Genomic DNA, 18255 nt, shown 5'->3' with positions numbered 1-18255 from the left:
TGCACATAAATGATCCCATCATTTACCTCCCAAATACATCCAGAACACATGGAATACACTTATGTATCAAGAGACACATACCAGCAGGCATTCTGATCTTTTTATTTGCAACAACACAGTGCCATTAGAAGGAAAGCAGGAAAATCCCTATGGTAATGCTTCATAATGACCACAGACTACAGGGGAAGGCAAATCACTGTATCCACTGTAAGAATCATGTAAATAAAGCCCCAAATGGAGATGTACACACTGAATGACTGATGTTTGCAACTGTGAGGCTAAAAGGCAAAACAAAAGCTCCTGTTTGTATGTACACATTTACATAAACTGTACATTATAATGTACAGTACATTAAATGTATGGTAAATGTAAAACTGTACATTATAAAAAGCCATCGAAGGATACCAGGAAGATTCAGAATACTTAGGAGGGTTCTAGTGCTTTACCTCCGCAGTGACATATGTTTTTTCGTTACAATTACTCTTTTAATTTTTTGTTTTGTATACTTTTCAACACGGATATTTTATTTCAAAGAGATATTTTAAAATAATATCAAATATCACTCAAGGTAAATAGCAAAGCATTGACTCTAAAGCTAAAAAATATAACTATAATGTCTAAAAAGAAGTAATTTAAGTCAAAATGAAGCTTTTATCAGAGTACAGTGATAAATGCCATGTGGGATAGAAGGCAAAAGCCAAATAAATTCTTCATTTAAAAAAAAAAGCTCTGGGGTTGGGGATTTAGCTCAGTGGTAGAGCGCTTGCCTAGGAAGCGCAAGGCCCTGGGTTCGGTCCCCAGCTCCGAAAAAAAGAACCAAAAAAAAGCTCTACATAGATAGCATTTGTGGACTTGAGATGTAAATCTTTTAAAGCCTGGGATACTCTAATAAAGAAAAGCCCTTAATAAAATTAATAAGAGAAATAAAATAAATGAGAAAAGGGGCTATTCAAATTCAGAGGTTTGGTCAGGAAACTTTGACCATGAGAAAAACGTGCTATTTCTCAGTTATTAATAACACTGGGCTATTAAAGTTGATACTTTGCTCATCCAGTCTCTTGGCAGACCAACATGGCTCTTGAAGTATGGATGGAGAGTGAGTGTCTGGTGCTCAGATTAAAAATAAAGAATAACGCATGTGTTTACATTTAGTATTACTTCTGCTTAACTCTAGAAAAGCTGCTTAGATTTGCAATATAACTCTTCCTTCTTCCCTTGTTTATAGAAAAATGTATACTAATAGTAACTTTTTCATATGGATATACATAAGCACACACATATGCAAGGAAACAACAATTTTAAGAAGGGCTCATTGTAATCAATCAGATGTTCCTCTGATGTGCTGCCCTCCATCTACATTTATTAAAGTTCACACATAAAGCACTTCTAAAGACTATGAACTTCTTTTAGCTTGATCAAGAGCCTAAGGAAGAACATTCATCAATAATGATTTTCTACTGTATCTTATTTTTCTCGAAGTGCTGCTGAATGTACAAAATTTGAAATACAACCATATGCTGAAAGTTAAAATGCATGTAAGGGAAAAAAGAAAAAATATGAGGAAATCACCTTCTCTTTAACAATTAGAGTCATATTATTGACGGAAATACAGATTTCCAGGATACATTGCATTTCAGGTAAACTGATAAAACAATAAGTATATTACACACATTGCCTGAGCATTCTGCATTTATTTGTTATATCTGGCAAGCCAGAATATATGGAAGACTCATGCATTGGAAATCATGCACAGTGTTAAAAAAAATACACACTCTTAGTAGTCAGTATCTATCCTAAGGCGCCGATTAATAAGGAGTCCACATGTTCATCTCTGACTTTTAGAATGCTTTTTCCAAAATTTTACTACTAATATCTTACACTGCATAAACCAACTTTCTAAAACAGAGATGCCTTTTTTGTGTTCCTTGAATTCCCTGTTAACTGTTCTGTACCTACAGACTGAAGTTCAAACTCCTGAACGGGATTCATAAGGCCATAAATTCTAGTCTTTATCTACAAAGTAACTGCCATCCTTAATGGCCCCACCTCACCAGGGAAATCCATATGAGTGCATGATCTCATGATGTAAAGTGTTTGACTTTCCCAAAAACTTTGCGTTCTTTCTTGTTCCTTACCAATGTGATGCATCTGAAACAAAGCCACACTGGCTCGCTTGCCTTTTAGCACAAATGGATCTAGTCTATCTCTTAGGACATATTCTACATTTCTTCTAGGGAAATCCAGTGTTTCTTTGTTAATCACACTTCATCTTGTAGAAAATGCTAAAGGGTACATATATCACTAGTACTATCTTTGTAGCAACTCTTGCTGGGGAGAAAATGGCCTTCAGTTTGAGATAGAGTGAGGAAGGCATTGCAGGGGTTTGAGATAGGAGACATTCAAAGAACTGGAGGGAGAAAAGAAGATTGATATAATTGTTAAAATGAAAACATCTGAAAGAAAAGAAAAGATTTATCCATGGGCTTATGTATCTGTGTATGTGTGAGCCATGTGTCTGTGTATACCTTCATGTATCTGAGTACAGGTGCATTTGTACCATAGCATCAGTAGAATTTAGGTAACAACGTAGGCTACAAATCCTCATTGGCTATCTTGTTTGGGGCAGGGATTCTCTGTTGTTTGCAGATATATTCCTCAGACCAGCTTGTCCTCAAGCTTTTAGAGATTCCTTACTGTCTGCCTCTCCTCTGGTTGTGGTAGCACTAGGATCGCAGGCCTGTGAAACTATATCTGGTTTTGGATAGATTCTGACCATTTGATCACAGGTTCCCATGCTAACCTGGCAAATTCTTATCCATTGGACAGTCTCTCCATGCGGAAAATAAAATCTCTTAAACAGAAATCAACCAGATTCACTAAATTATCTAACTGCATATTTTAGTGCTTGATTTATAGCTTGATTTAATACATACAAACGTCTTATAGAGACGAGACACTAAGAACACTGGTAAGAATCTCTAAAGAGAAGAGCGTGCTAATTGTACCAGTCATCATTAACCCTAAAGTGTTTCCTAATAATGCATTAGTAAAACATATGTGGAAGTAAACTCTACAGGTTACTTTCTTGATTACTTGCTAGTTTTTTAAGCTACTCATTTGGAATTTGAATGAGATAATAAGTGGGTAAGTTTGCTGAATGAACAAATGGATGAGGACGAACTTTGTAAATTATAGTTAAGTTTCCCAAGTGAATTCCAATTTACATAGCCAGTTATAGATACTTTATAATCTACTATAGATAGAAATCCCAAGTTATTGTCATTAAAGTTGACTGCTAAAACTAGAAAGAGATGCAAGCCAACTATTTTCCTGTGCAGCTGACAAAATACAATAACCAATATTCTATAAACAATCAGAATATACCACAACCTATGACTGCTAACACATCAGAGTAAAAGAAGTAAGCTGTGTGATTTATGATTTATATACTTGGAACGAAGGCACACAGTATAACGAGGAGTCATACATTCCTAAAATGTAAATTAATGAGATATCTTAATTTACAAAATAATTTAGAGTAAATCATAAATTAACATATTAAATGTAAAAATATTTTTCCTGCGTCCACTGACTCCTGTAAAGTTCCCCATTCTCTAGCCTACCAGTTGGACTTTAATGTCAATATTTGGACTTCATTTGAGTAACTGCCTTATTTTGCTATGGACTATAGCACTCAGCATTACAATTTATTATGTATTTCCTTTTCTATCTACTCTACTGTAAGAGCAATGGTAAAAGTTAAAGACAATGGCATATTAGTCATTACAGTCTTAGCAGTTTGCAATGAAGCCATTGTAGGTGGATGGATGGATGGATGGATGGATGGATGGATGGATGGATGGATGGAAACAAATAGACTTTGTAAGCAAAGGCTCTGTTAAATGTTTGTCAATTCTACCTGCCTATAAGAATCACCTGATTTTTAAAAATACAATAAAAACGCCTTCATTCTCTCCAAGGGCACTTAAACCAGGCTTCCTGGTGTGGAACTTTAAAATGTTTTCAAAGTACAAACTTTTAAGAGAGAGCTTCGGCTAGAGAGATTACTCAATAGTGGAGTACTTGCCTTATATGGGCAAAGTCTTCAGTTCCATCACCAACACCCCAATTTCACCATAAAAAGAAAGAAACAAGTAAGCAAACAAACTAAAAATAGCAGCAATAATAATTTATGTTTTGCATTTTTCCTTAACAGAATCCCTTAAAAGAGAAACTGGATCACTTAGCCCAATCAAAACTTTCTCTCTGGTAATATACATTGGATGGTTTTATGTATCTCCAGCATTCCCAGTTTTTTAAACCAATCTTTATTAATAAATATTTAATGTTGGAGAAATTATAATGATGCTTAATGGAGACAGAAGGAGCTTTGAAAGTAAATCTCTTTTGTGAGAATTTTTCCTGTAGAAGGCACCTATTCTTCTTTGTCTTGTATTGACTGAACTTTTTCCATACTACTTCATACATTTTTGCCAGATATTTGACCTATAGAGGAATAGTGCCCTCCTCATTACGCCACCATCTACCTGGTTTGGGCTTTTCAAGTACATTGGGATGCCTATTTGTTGGTGCTGTTATATTTAGCAACCTTACAGTTTGTGAGAATTTCATACAGTAACATCACACCTATATTATACCAAGCCTCCCCCACCACTCCAACTTCTCTCATATCCCCTGCTCATAAATTCATGGTTTCTTCTTTGCTTATTATGGTGACATACGTAAATACATCTATACAATATGCATACATATGTGTATAAACATCATACATATAAAAACATATGTGTATTCAGAAAAATACATGTAACTCACTGAGTCAATTTAACTTTGGTTTAAAGTACAGTTTTCCAGAGCCAATCACTTGTGATTAGACAACCTATACAAGAGCTCATCCTTGATGAGGACTGATCCTCCCTCTCTCAGTAGACATTAGGGTGGGACTTTGTAAAGTAACCCTCTTCCACATTGTCATTTCAACTTGGATTATCATTACTCTGATTTTCCTCTTGCTTTCCAAATGCCTGAATATAGAGATAAGTTTATAAGATAACTTTGCAGAATATTTGGATATATACCACCTTAATATTAATGTCAAAGGAATTTTTATCTAATTTGAAGTCCCCAAATAAATTAAATGTTGTCAGGGCTTAGACAAGTACAGAATATGGTGTTTTAGGAAAAATGGCCAGTAAATGCATTTGAAGCTTTTGTTAATTATTGCTTTTTCATAAGGGAAAATTAGTTACCTAAGTATCATTATAAAATATTGGCATATGGCTGAGTCTTATTGAAGAAACTGCTTTTAATTTGGTATTTTAATATGAATTACTGGTAATAAGCCAAAAATCAAGATCAAAAGGCATAAACGCATACAAGATTAAAAATCTATCTTACTGTTTCAGAAATGCCGGGAAATCCTCTAGGTACTTCTGATTATGAAATTATTAAATTCAGCATTTGCATGGCAGAAGAGAATTCTAAGAGTTCATCAGTAGTTATTCACACTTGAAAGAGAACTTTGAAAACTAAAAGCTGTAGATTAGAAAAAATATCAAATGCCTTATTTTTGGGAAGCGAGAATCATTAAGATTTCTGTGCAATATTTAATAATTAATGGGAAAACAAGAGAAGATATGGTTTTAAGGATCGACACTGGTAGGTTCTTGAAAATAAGCTCTTGTAACTAATTAGCTGTCAGTAACAATATCACAAGGAAAAAAAGACACCCCAATGTAAACACAGGAAATCAAGAAATTTGATTCTTGCAAAAAGAGATAATAATCTTAAAGCTTTTGGGGCTTGTTTAATATACAAAGAAGAAAGGATACATACTAATGAAGAAATTAAATAAACTACCTGAAAATATCTATGAGAACTTGATGCAAGAAAGAGACCTCCAGTCAGTCAGCTTTCCCTGCCTGTTCTCCTAGCAGCCACCACCACCTATCACCACTGAGACCACTCGGAATTCTGAGGGAACTTTAGGAAGGGAATTACAGAGCCTGTTACCCTCCAGTGCCACGAAGCCATCTCAACCAAAGTTAGAAACTGGGCCACGTGTATCTGGACTCTGAAGCCTACTTGGGCTTCCAACATCTTTTACCTCCCTACCCTGATGACCTATTAGCCACCTACCTTCTCTGTTAAGCTGGCCCTTTGTGTCTGAATCTGGATTGGGAATCAGAATTTAAGTAAGTATATCTCAGAGCAACTCCCCTGCCACATCCTATATTCAGCCACTTCACCAACCATTCAAAATGTTTTCTGCTACAGGAAAATATTAGTAAAGAGATTGATTTTGAAAGGCATGAATAAGGAACTATCAAATACAGCTTTGATTTTCAAAAGTTAATTTACATCCTTTCACTCCAAAGAAAAATCTATAGGCTTTAGGCTATTGCCTATACAAAGTATGTGAGAAAAAGATGCAAGCTGAGAAACTGGGGGATATCTAAATCCTTCTCAGAGTGTTTGTGTATATAAAATGATCTCTCCTGGATGAAAATTCACAATGACTGTGGTTGTATGCATGAGAATGGTCCTCACAGACTAATCTGCTTGAAAACGTGGTCTCCAGTTCATATAACTGTTAAAGAAGGGTTAAGAGGTGTGACATTGATGACCTTGTTGGAGGAGTTGTCACTGGGTTGAGGGGGGAGGGGATAGGATTTTAGGCTTCGAAAACCCAGACCTTTCTTAGGTTTCTCACTGCCTCATGCTTGTGGAAGAAACATAAGCGCTCAGCGACTGCTCCAGCATTATGCCTGCCTTCCTGCCTGCCTAACTATCTGACTGCCTACAACCAAGCTCCTAGCCAAGATAGTGATGAGCTCTAAAATATGTGGAAATGTTAGATTCCAGTAAACTCTCTTCTTTACACTGCCTTGGTCAAGGCATCATATAACAGCAATAGAAAAGTAACTAAGAGAGAAGTTGGTAACAGGGTGGGCCATTGCTCTGACAAACCTGGTTGTGCCGATTATGGAGGAATAGGAAATATTTGGGCACTTTAGCCTTGAGATAATGATTGAACTCTGAGCAGGGCTTCATGAGTCAGCCTTGTTACTAGGATGTAATAGGATCTAACAGGAGATTGGAAGACAGTAGTAATGAGAGCAATGTAGACTATGGAGGCCCAGTTGAAGAGGCCTCAGAGGAAACAATATCAACAACTTGGCTAGATACTTGTGAAATCAGACAAATAATATCGCATCATTTTGCCATTGTACTATAAATCTGCTTGAGACTAAGTTGAAATTTAGGGTCTATATTTCTTGGCAAAGATTTGAAACCTGCCTAATATTGACCTGTTGCATGATTTCTTTTTTAAGTCACCCTTATGTAGGTCTGCATTGAAAGAAAATAAAAGCAAGCAGGGTAGAAAGAAATGCAAAATGTATAGTTTGGAAGTGGGGTGTGGTGGGGTGTCAAGTTTCTATCAAAAAAGATGAGGGAGATATCTGATTTTCAAGGAATAAAAGCTGTGATGACTTCAGGACCCCAGCCAGATAATACTGCAGTATGTAAAAACAAAATATCTGAAGAATTTTCTGTTTCTAGATAGCAACAACAAATCAATGCATATGCAAACATAATTCAAATAAGGGGACGGATTCCATCCCCAAAAAGCAACTCAACATGGCAGTGATTGCCATATTTCCGGTCTTAGAGTCAGAAAGGATACAAAAGTAAGGGGGCTATGCAATAGTTCTCCTCTGTTAAAACAGCTGTTGAGGAGAGCTGTGCAGCAGAAGAATCCCTTCATGGAGGCCCTGAGAGGCCATTGCATGTACCTCTAAACATGAAGTATAGATTGTGGTAAAAACCCCGAGATGTTAGAGGTTCCAGAGCTGTGGGAAATCTGCCAAGGACAGCTGCAGACAAGGAATAGAACCCGCCTGTGAGTGAAATGTGTGGCAGTCAGCAAAGCTGGAAAGACAAAACCGTCTATGCTCTGTGACATTAGATATACAGGATTTGGATATTGTCCTGCTAGGATTTATTCTGCTTTGGGTCCAATATTTCCTCACCGTTCCAAGTCCTCCCTTTTGGCACCAGAATATATATTCTTTGCCACTGTATGTTGAAACTATGTAATTTTATTTTGACTGCACAGATGATTACAATTATGAGATTATTTTGAGTCTCAGAAGAGACTTTAGACTTTGAACTTTTCAAGTGTGTTGTATTGTGGCTGCCAAGTTTATAGACATTTGTGAAGTTGAAATAAAACTTAATGCATTTTGCATTGTGATACAGACAGAAGCCTAACAAGGTACAATTCAAGGGAACTAGAAAATGGTGGTTTGAATTATTAACACCGCCCCATAGGCTATTTGAATGCTTACTCCCAAGTTCTTTGAACTGTTTCACAAAGACTACAAGGTATAGCACTATTGAAAGAGGGTTATTGGGGATAGGAATTGAGGATGCAAAGCCCTAGTTAGCACACTCTGCCTCTACCTTGTGGATCAAAATGTAGACTCTGAGATACTGTCCCCACCTGCCTCCCTGCAATCATGCTCTGTGCCATGGTCACTTAAACTATGATACTGCAGTAAACGCGCACTTCTGTGACTTGACTTTGTCAGGAACTCTTATCACAGCACTATAAAAGTAATTAATGCATGGATATTTGAATAAATTATCAGTTATTAACAGAGCTTTCACTAATGAATTCCTAAACAATGTTTGGGTTAAGCATAGTCTCTCTTTGCCTCTGTCTCTGTCTGTCTCTCTGTTATATCTAGCTAAATATATGTTTATATATTCTTTGGTTACTGTATGTACTGGCTGGTTTTATGTAATCTCTGTTGCTATAAAATTAAAATAAATTGCTATCTTTTATCCCGCACTAGATAATGACATCTGGTAGACATCTTCATCTCAGTCAGCAAAGCCTCTCACCCGCTTTGCTCTCTTCGATATCACACTGCCGATGGCTACTCTCTGAGCCTGACAGCAATCTCTCTACCCATCTAGTTTCCAAGGCAGGTTGCCACCTTGCCAGACATACACATCCCAATTTCATGGCAGGCTAACTTGTCTAGCCACTGCATACTTTCTTAATCTTAAATCACCACATGAAAGAACACACAACACAATACCCTCTCCTCCAATTGATAATATATAATTTGAATGTATACATCCATCCCTTAAGAATATTCATAACAACCTGTAAATGTGCAGGGAGGAATCTTTACATCCACCTCCGTGTTCTCTCTGCTGCTGCTCCTCCTCCCTTGCCCGAGTCTCTTCCTCCTCTCTAAAACTTTTCTCCCGCCCATCCTTCCTTCTCATCCAATGACAGGTCTCGTTCTATCTTGTAGCTGCCTTCACCTGCATAATGACATCATCCTACAAATCTCAATTAAGAAAATGATTCTATAAGATTGGGCTGTAGGACATTTTTATACTAAGTGATTGATGGGGTAGAGTCCGTCCCACAATGGGTGAACCCACCCCGGAGATGGTGGTCTTGGGTGCTAAGAAACAGACTGAGCAAGACGTGAAGAGCAAGGCACTACGGGGCTCCCTTCCATGGCCTCTGCATCAGCTCCTGCTTCCACATTTAGGTCCAACAATGGCCTTCACTCTGGAAAGTCTGCAAAGCCAGGAGCTGCTTCTGTATCCACAGGACTGGATGATTTTTAATTTAATGAAAAAAAGAAGGATTTCTAGAGAGCTGTAGGTTTTATATTTATGTCAGAAGGAAAAAGAAACTAGGTGTTGATGTCAGAGAAGGATTCCAGTAGCAAGCATCAAAAATAGGCAGTCAAAATATCAGCCTCTTTTCCCTAGGGTCTCTTCCTATGTGGAAAGCCATTTGAAGGGCACTGCCCTCTAGAGGACACTCTTCCCCTTCAGTTCATCTTTTCAGAAAACACCCTTACAGCCTAGTACAAAAGTGTGTGCCATATTGGTTACAGATCCAATCCAGTGGACCACCAGCATTAACTGTCATTGCTACCAGCATTTATAAAATGCAGGAAATAAATAGAACACAATGGTAAATGTCTTATATTACCCAGATAAGAAGAATGAACCCTCGAAATTTGTTAAATACTAGACGCAGAAATTCTTGTTACATTTCATGGAAACTCAAACTCATATCTTCCCTACTTTGTTTATTACCTTAACTTTTTCTTCACCAAAAAGCAAAGCAAAACAAAACGAGACAGAAAAAGAAAAAATGGTCATTAGTAAAACAAAAGTGAGTCATGAGATTTTTCTGGAACTTTATGAGCAGCATGGCCATTGGACGCCAAGCATACAACATGGGAAATAACAAAGCTGTGTGTTTTCAGAAGTCTGTCTTCTGCCTTCATTGGGAATATATTAGGAAATCACTACATATTCCTACAAGGTAATAACAGTAGCACAGCCTTCTTTATTTGTGAACTGTAAATTTCATAGCGTATGGGAATTTTTATTTGCAAAAAGGAAAAGACTACAGGGTCAAGTACTTCTTAGATACAAAAAAAAAATTCTCCTTCATTTCACTATATTGAAAATACATGTGGACATTTTTTCAGAAAATGGTAATGACTTGATCTGTGACAAAAACTAATTTATTATACAGATTTAATTTTCATTTCACTACATTGTATCCCATGAACATTTCTATCTAGTCTTTAATTAAACATGATTTGCTCAAAATGAGGTCAGTTTTCATCTAGACTGCTTGCAGTGTTAATCACAGTGCAAATAGCCTTCATCAATGAAAGAGCTACATTACATGAACGCATAAGCGTTTCTGTGTAATTGCTGTCTGTTCTTTAATCCTGCATATTACTAGATAAGTACACATGGGATGATTTGCTAAATTTTCTATTTTATTAAGTATATAATTCATTTATGTGTTTTATGAATATAGATTTAATATATTTTATGTTAAAAAGCCAAGTGTACATTTAATGTGATGAAAAGGTCCTTTGTTGCCATAGTTGGAATATGTCTATAAAACATTTCAAGTTCAACATGCTCAAATCTACTTTCTCCTATCATGTTTTAAACTCTGATTAAAGGTATTGACTTGCTTTTGAAGAATCAGGTAGCTTCAATTGTAACTCGTTTTGTTAATAATTATCAATGTGCACTGAGGTACCTATAGTTGAAAGGTTTAAAAGATTAGTTTTCTCTTTGATTCACAAGCGGATATTGAAAACAGTATTTATTATGCACACATCTGGAATGTTTGATAAAACAGAGAGCAGTGTATGTTCATCATTTCTAACATAGAAAACTCCTGGTTATTCTCATTGTCGGTGATGAAACGTCCACTTAAAGTTCTGCTAAAAATTAAAGCAGAAACAATGTTGTGGGATATTTGAAACTTAAAATGCTAATATGTAATATCTTCTACTCAGTAATGAAATTACATTTTACAAATGTGAATATCAACCTTAAATCAGTCCCTGTGCTGTTGTCCTGTTCAGTCCTGAAGTCCACAGCTGAAAGGCTCCATGAGACTTTCTGGAAGTGTAAGAGCAAACTGCTCCCTCACAGTTCCAAGTCTGCAGTGCTGAAAGATAAGACTGAGTTAGGTCAGGTGGCACCAAGCGGTCCTTCCATTCTGTTCCCTTCTTTACTTTATTAGATTCAGAATGCCAAACCTCCCTGTATGGAAGGTCTGCGTGCATGAATACAATTTTATCCTCCTGCTAAAAAGCACCATCTACATCTTGTCTTCATTTGTATTGATAAAACTGTCCCCTCAAATCCTTCTTCAGTACTCAGTTTATTCTATATTTCTGTAAATCAAGAAGACAATATTTATATTTTACATTATAAAAAACAAATGAAACTGTCGTAGAAATTAGAAATTTAATTTATCAGCTATCGAGATATGATCATTTAGAAGAAATTTTGGTATATATGATATAGAGAAAAACATGTCATAAACTAAAATTTTTAACAAAATGATTGGTACATTAATTTTAATCACATTAAAATTATGTGACATTGTGATAGGATCAGAAGCTTAGAATTTCACGTGACTCCAAAACGACAGTATGATGAAGAGGTGGTTCAGCAATTCAGTGTTTGTTGTTCTTTCAGAAAATGGGACACTCTTCTCAACACACACAGCAGCAGGCTCATAACTTCCTGTAAGTCCAGGAAATCCAATACCTTCTCATAACTGACATTTGTACTATCCACACATGCATGTATGCACATGCATAAATGAATATGCGCACGTATGTGTGTGCACGTGCACACACACACACACAGAGACAAATACACATGAAGAAAAGGTAAAGTGAATCTTTAAAACTCTCAATAATGCTCTCTGTTATCTAAAAATCACATGGAAATGACAGAATTCACTAAGTGGCTTCGGTTCGCATGGTTTTCCATCATGTATATATAATGATGGTAGAGCAAAGGTATGTCCCTCTAGTCACCCTAACTTTAGAAACTCATGAATGAGATTAGAAGATGATCATCATTTACACTTATTATATTTTACATGTAATGAGCTTTAGCTATTAACTCTAATTTGCTTCTAATCAAAGGCAACCTATTTAGAAACTAAAACCTCTCTGTCAGTTGGAATTTTAATGAATTAAGATGAAATGAGACAGTGTTAATTGGCAGTTATTGCTGTAAAAGAGATTTGAGATCTTGTAAGAGAAGCCAATTCATCTCTCCATCGGGGTTAATTTGTTTGATTTAATTCTAAGAATGCACCAAATATTTCCCCAAACTGCTCACATTTATTCTCAGAATTGGGGAATGATTTGGGTCTATTGGTCTTTGATGTATATACATTCTCATTTCTATTAGAAATTCATTTAATTTGTTTTTTAAGTAAAATGTTGGCTTTGGAGAATTTGCATTATTGAAATGTATGCACATAAACTGAAGGGAATAAGACTCTTCAGGCAGTCGATTTAAGATACCTGCATTTCCTAACATCTGCTTATTTGCATCAATAAACAATCTTCTTCTTTTTTCCCCCTCAGATATAAATGAATGTGAAGCTGAGCCTTGCAGAAATGGTGGAATATGTACGGACCTTGTTGCCAACTACTCCTGTGAATGCCCAGGAGAATTTATGGGACGGAATTGTCAATATAGTAAGTGATATTATGTCAGAATATGTGTACACACACGTGATGTTAGTTGTGAAGTGTGCGTTTGTAATGGAGTACGGACCCAAGTTATTATCATGTGCTTTGAGAATGCACTGAGATTGAATAACTCATTGCATATGTGTTCTTACTACTATGCACCTTCCTGGAGGTATTATTCAGTGCATAGGCATGAGGATGTAATTCTTACAATCGGAAAAGAATGGCAGCGGCTCACACCCAGGCAAATTCTTTCCTGGTTGCTTTTCACTCGTCAGCAAGCACGTCACTTAGACTTACACCGACAAAAGGAGATGGTTTGCATTGAGCAGCTAATGGGACCAAATAGAGTCAATCACAGTTAACATGTGAAAATAAACAGAATACAACTTTGTTGGCATCTGCACGAGCTAGGCTGTTGTTACATGCAAACTCTTGTCTTCTTCAGACCTATGACAGGAGAGTTCTGAGATGATGAAAATAATGGTAGGATAACCATGTACTCAAAATGCTAATAAAAATGGAAAAATTCTCCTGCAACAGAATTTTAAATTAAAGGTGGAAAGGAGAATCACAGGACTATAGTCAAAGGACTAGGGCCTAAGTAAGCAATGTTAACAGTAACACTAATGGCAGCCTTTCTAGTTACTGGGCATTAAGAAAACTTTATAAATACTTATTTTATATATATTATGCCACCTGCACAGCAGAATAACCAAATGCAAATACATAGCAAAGATGCAGATTGACATTCAGATGTAGAAGCTGAGGTTGATATTTAATATGGGTTCCCCAGTTTTCACAATGAAAGTGGCAGAAGCCAGGCCTCTGGCTTTACAGATATTTAGGCTCCTTTAAACTGAGTGACCTTTCTATGCACAGATTTCCGTGAATGAACATACAGTATAAGTGCATCCTCCCTCACTGTCTCCTGAAATGGGTTTATGAAAACAAATTAATATAGGAAAGATAAAGAAGGGGACTTTAGTCCTTTCTCTAATTCCTCCATTGTGGACCCATGTTCAGTCCAATGATTGGCTATAAGCTAAAGGGGTTGGCAACCCCATAGGAAGAATAACAACATCCACCAACCAGACCCCCCAGAGTTCCCAGGGACTAAACCACCAGCCAAAGAGTACACATGGAGTGAGCCATGGCTCCAGCTGCATAGGTAGAAGAGGATGGACCTGTTGGGCATCAATGGGAGGAGAGACCCTTGGTCCTGTGAAGGCTCAATGCCCCAGTGCAGGGGAATGCTAAGACAGGGAGGCAGGAGGGCGTGGGTAGGTGGGTAGGGGAGCATCCTCATAGAATCAGGGGACAGGGATGGAATAGGGGGATTCTGGAAGAGAAACTGGGCAAGGGGATAACATTTGAAATGTAAATAAATAAAATATCCAATAAAAAACAAGGAAAATAAAGGGGAACCTGCGTCTCCTTGTCAGCTATGTCTGTAGAGACATGCTTTGCTCATTTTACCATTCATTTCAAATAACTTGGCAGGCCTATTTGGGTGCTATTATTGAGCAGCTACTACTACACACTAGCCTTACAGCATAAACGCAGTCCTCTTGAGGAACGTAGACATGGTCGAGTGGCCCGGCACCTGTCTTCTTGGGAGCCTTGACCATCAGCACTGGAGAACTAGTCATGTTAACTATTGCTTAAGCCGATTTATTTTGCAAAGTCTAATTAAAAAAAATCAAACAGAAACAGAAATGACAACAAAGAAGTCCATGTCACATCTTAAACTTCCTCTGGTTTTCCCTTGCTTTTTATAGAACTGTCTTTCTCAGGCTTAATATTAAAGCAGATTTGTCAATGCAATTAAATGAAGCCTTTCAATCATTAGTGACATAGTACATTTAAAATGTAAAAATATCTATTCGTTTTAGTGAAACAAAATCAAGGTATTTAAGCACAGAGTTAATAAATATAGAAGTAAATATATGAATTATTTATCATAAATTATGGCTCATTTAGTGTAGCTGTAACGCACTTTTGCTTAATGAGAAATAAATTTATACCTAATCTTATTTTTCATGATTTGATGCACAAATATAAGATTGTCATCTTGCAAACCACTTTTTTTTAAGTTTGAGTAAAATGATAATTATTTCAAATATTGAGGATGAGTTCCTTGTTGTGCATGATGGATCATGCTTCGAACCTTAAAATGTAGAATGTAAAGGCCAAAAGTTCCTGAAAAATGTCAAGGTTACCTAATCTATACAGTAAATTCCAGACACGTCAGGATTATATAGCAAGATGCTTCTTATCACGACCACCCCCTGCACACACACTAAAAAGACACATTCCACATTTGACATAAAAATGCCTATCAGGTGTTAAAATTGCCTACTAATAATTTCCAATATATTGTTAGCAGTTGCTTATTAGCTATATTATAAGTAGGCTAAAGCAAAATAAATAATTTCAAGTTGCACAATGTGTACTTTTCTATTTATTGAGTGTAACATTTGATTAAAGTTTAGTTTACTTCTACTGAAACTATCTTTGATTGGACTGAGTATCCTTTAGGTGTTGCTCTAATATTTACAACATATAACAAAAATTCCTCCAATTAAAGTCTTTGTGTAGATTCCCTTTTTAATTTTCAATGACATGCTCAGGAGCCCAAAATGGTATTTCCATAAACAGCCAGGAGAAAAATGAAAAGGTTCTGCAATGACAAACCCTTCCTTATGAGAGTAGGTGGGTTTTGTCATGTATGTTTAAGTGGATGTGATATTTAATTCAGAATAATGCAATGAGAACAGAGAGCATATTAGTTAACTGATCTAAAAATAACTAGACTTTTTTCATCTGTTGCATTTTCTTCTTCTCATAACAGCCATATACATTTTCCTCTTGAGTATTTAAATGTGACATGATTAAATTTCAGGGATGACAGTCAAATGCGTTTTCATCGCTGACACTATTTGTGGAAATTAAAATAGTCACCCAGGGAGCTCTTATAATGTTTAATTCCTGAACACTATGCTAAAAAAGAATTAAGACTCAGATAAGTTGGAGGGGAGGAGATATTAAAAACAAAACCTAACCTATTACAGAGAAAAAATACCCTATAAAAGCCCCATGCTGGAGCTGCTGGGCGCGCAAGTCCTCCGAAGAGACTGTGTGCCCGCAGGTACCTGTGTTTTCCAATAAACCCTCTTGCTGATTGCAAAAAAAAAAAAAAAATAAAAATAAAGTGATGTTTGAAATGTCAATGATCTAGCTTTCTTTTTTGTCTGTTTGCTGTTTTTTATTGTATATTTTATTTATTTACCTTTCAAATGTTATCCCTTTCCAGGTTTCCCTTTCTTAAAACCCCTATCCCATATCCCCACCCCCTGCTTCTGTAAGGGTGCTCCCCGACCTGGGTACTCTTTGATTGGTTGTTTAGTCCATGGGACCTCTAGGGGGTCTGGTTGGTCGATATTATTGTTCCTCCTATGGGTTGCAAACCCCTTCAGCCTCTAACTCCTCCATGGAGACCCGATGTGCTAAGTCCAATGGTTGGCTGCAAGCATCCGCATCTGGTTTGTCAGATTCTGGCAGATCCTCTCAGGAGATAGCTGTATAATGCTCCTGTCAGCAAGCACTTCCTGGCATTGGCAATAGTGTCTGAGTTTGCTGTGTGTAGGAACAAAATGTGTAAATAATTCTATAGAACCTTACTCTAAAAATTCTCCTATGATTATAACAGAAGCTGATATGTGTGGAAATAGTTTGAAAATTAAAATTTAGATTTTTTTTTCTATCTTCATTTTTGAGTAGTCACAACTGGAATGTCCACCAATGAATAAAGTAAAAGTTACTAATACCTAGATAGATACAATGTCTACTTTTTATGTATATACATGTGTATATACATGAATTTATTTTTGTGCTACTAGTATATATTTTTATAGAAATATAGAAATATAGTAGATATATTTCTGTCAACATAGGCTTACTCAGTGAGAAGTGTTTGTTTTATAAATACATGTGAAATGTATTTTGCACCCTTAACCTTACATTGATGACCTTGAGGAGATGAATTTTTAATGACAAACACTTTTGACCAATGGTCGTATGATAATGCTGATTTTCATTTTAGATGTCGTTGTATGTCAAGTACTCTTCTAAGTCATTTATAAAATGTCTCACTTAATCCTCTCAGAGCTATTTGAAATAGGTTCCATCTATTTCTAGTTCCACTTTACTGAGAAAATTGACCTAGTGAGTTATTAAGTAATTTCCTTAGGGATGCATGGATAGCAAGCTACTCTTTGTCCCGAGTCCCAGCTAGCTGCAGCTGTATACCTGCTATCCTACATATGACACGGTCCTGCCAATCATGGAACAATAGGATGAGTGTCGTACCACATACTCTCAAGTGCTTGCATTTGTAAAGTGACCTTAAGCAGTGGTGGCAACACAGGAGGAAAGAACACAGGCTTTACATTCAACTAGAACTGGAATTAAATTTTTCACTTCTACCCTTTCTTTATACTGTGAACAAGTTACTTGCTCCTCTTGTGCTTCCCAATCCTCATCTAGAAATGAATTTACACTAATGGCAGTATATTATTAGCATATATAAAATATATTTGTAATACATGATATCAATAAATACCTGAAACTATCTCACAAGGATTTCCTTAGTTATTAAAAATTACAATAACAATGAACCCTTGGGTATCTTTATATATGCATGCTGTAAATGTGTTTAGTCTCAATGTTTGTTACTTACTCAAACAACTCACCTATGCTTAATAACTGAGTATATTTGATTGAGAACACTATTTAGAGAAGTCAATGATAACGCCTCAGAAGACATAATTTTAAGGAGCATAAGGCAAGAAAACCCTGAGACATCTCCATGTTTGCAGGATGAATACTCATAAACCCAACTAAAGATCCTGCAGAAGACAGCGCTTGCCAACTTTCTCCTTCCTTCTTCTTTAAAATATGAGGTCATCATGTTTTCTAAACATGAAACCCCTAATTAATCCTTGTGTTTATTTGTTTGTGGTTATTTTCAGCTGTCATTGTTCTTTATTTAAATACCCAATAAATGACAAACTAAACCAGTATATGGGGAGTTAAGAATGTGGTACCTTCTGACATGTTAAAGATATGTATATATTTTGGCCTATATTACAAGGCT

General features: G+C 36.4%; 1 protein-coding gene across 2 annotated transcripts in view; it reads left to right on the top strand.

The window, feature by feature from the left end:
* The window catches only part of Edil3 (EGF like repeats and discoidin domains 3), a 498350-nt gene that overhangs the window by 258193 nt on the left and 221902 nt on the right, over window positions 1-18255 (top strand). For both annotated transcript variants that reach the window (XM_032899069.1, XM_032899068.1), the window contains one exon: window positions 12990-13103. In XM_032899069.1, the coding sequence (XP_032754960.1) occupies window positions 12990-13103 (114 nt within the window). The remainder of the gene's footprint in view (window positions 1-12989; window positions 13104-18255) is intronic.

Source organism: Rattus rattus, chromosome 3 (genome assembly GCF_011064425.1).
Source record: "Rattus rattus isolate New Zealand chromosome 3, Rrattus_CSIRO_v1, whole genome shotgun sequence".
In the NCBI taxonomy this organism is placed as follows: domain Eukaryota; kingdom Metazoa; phylum Chordata; class Mammalia; order Rodentia; family Muridae; genus Rattus; species Rattus rattus.
This window is presented reverse-complemented; position numbering and strand designations above follow the sequence as displayed.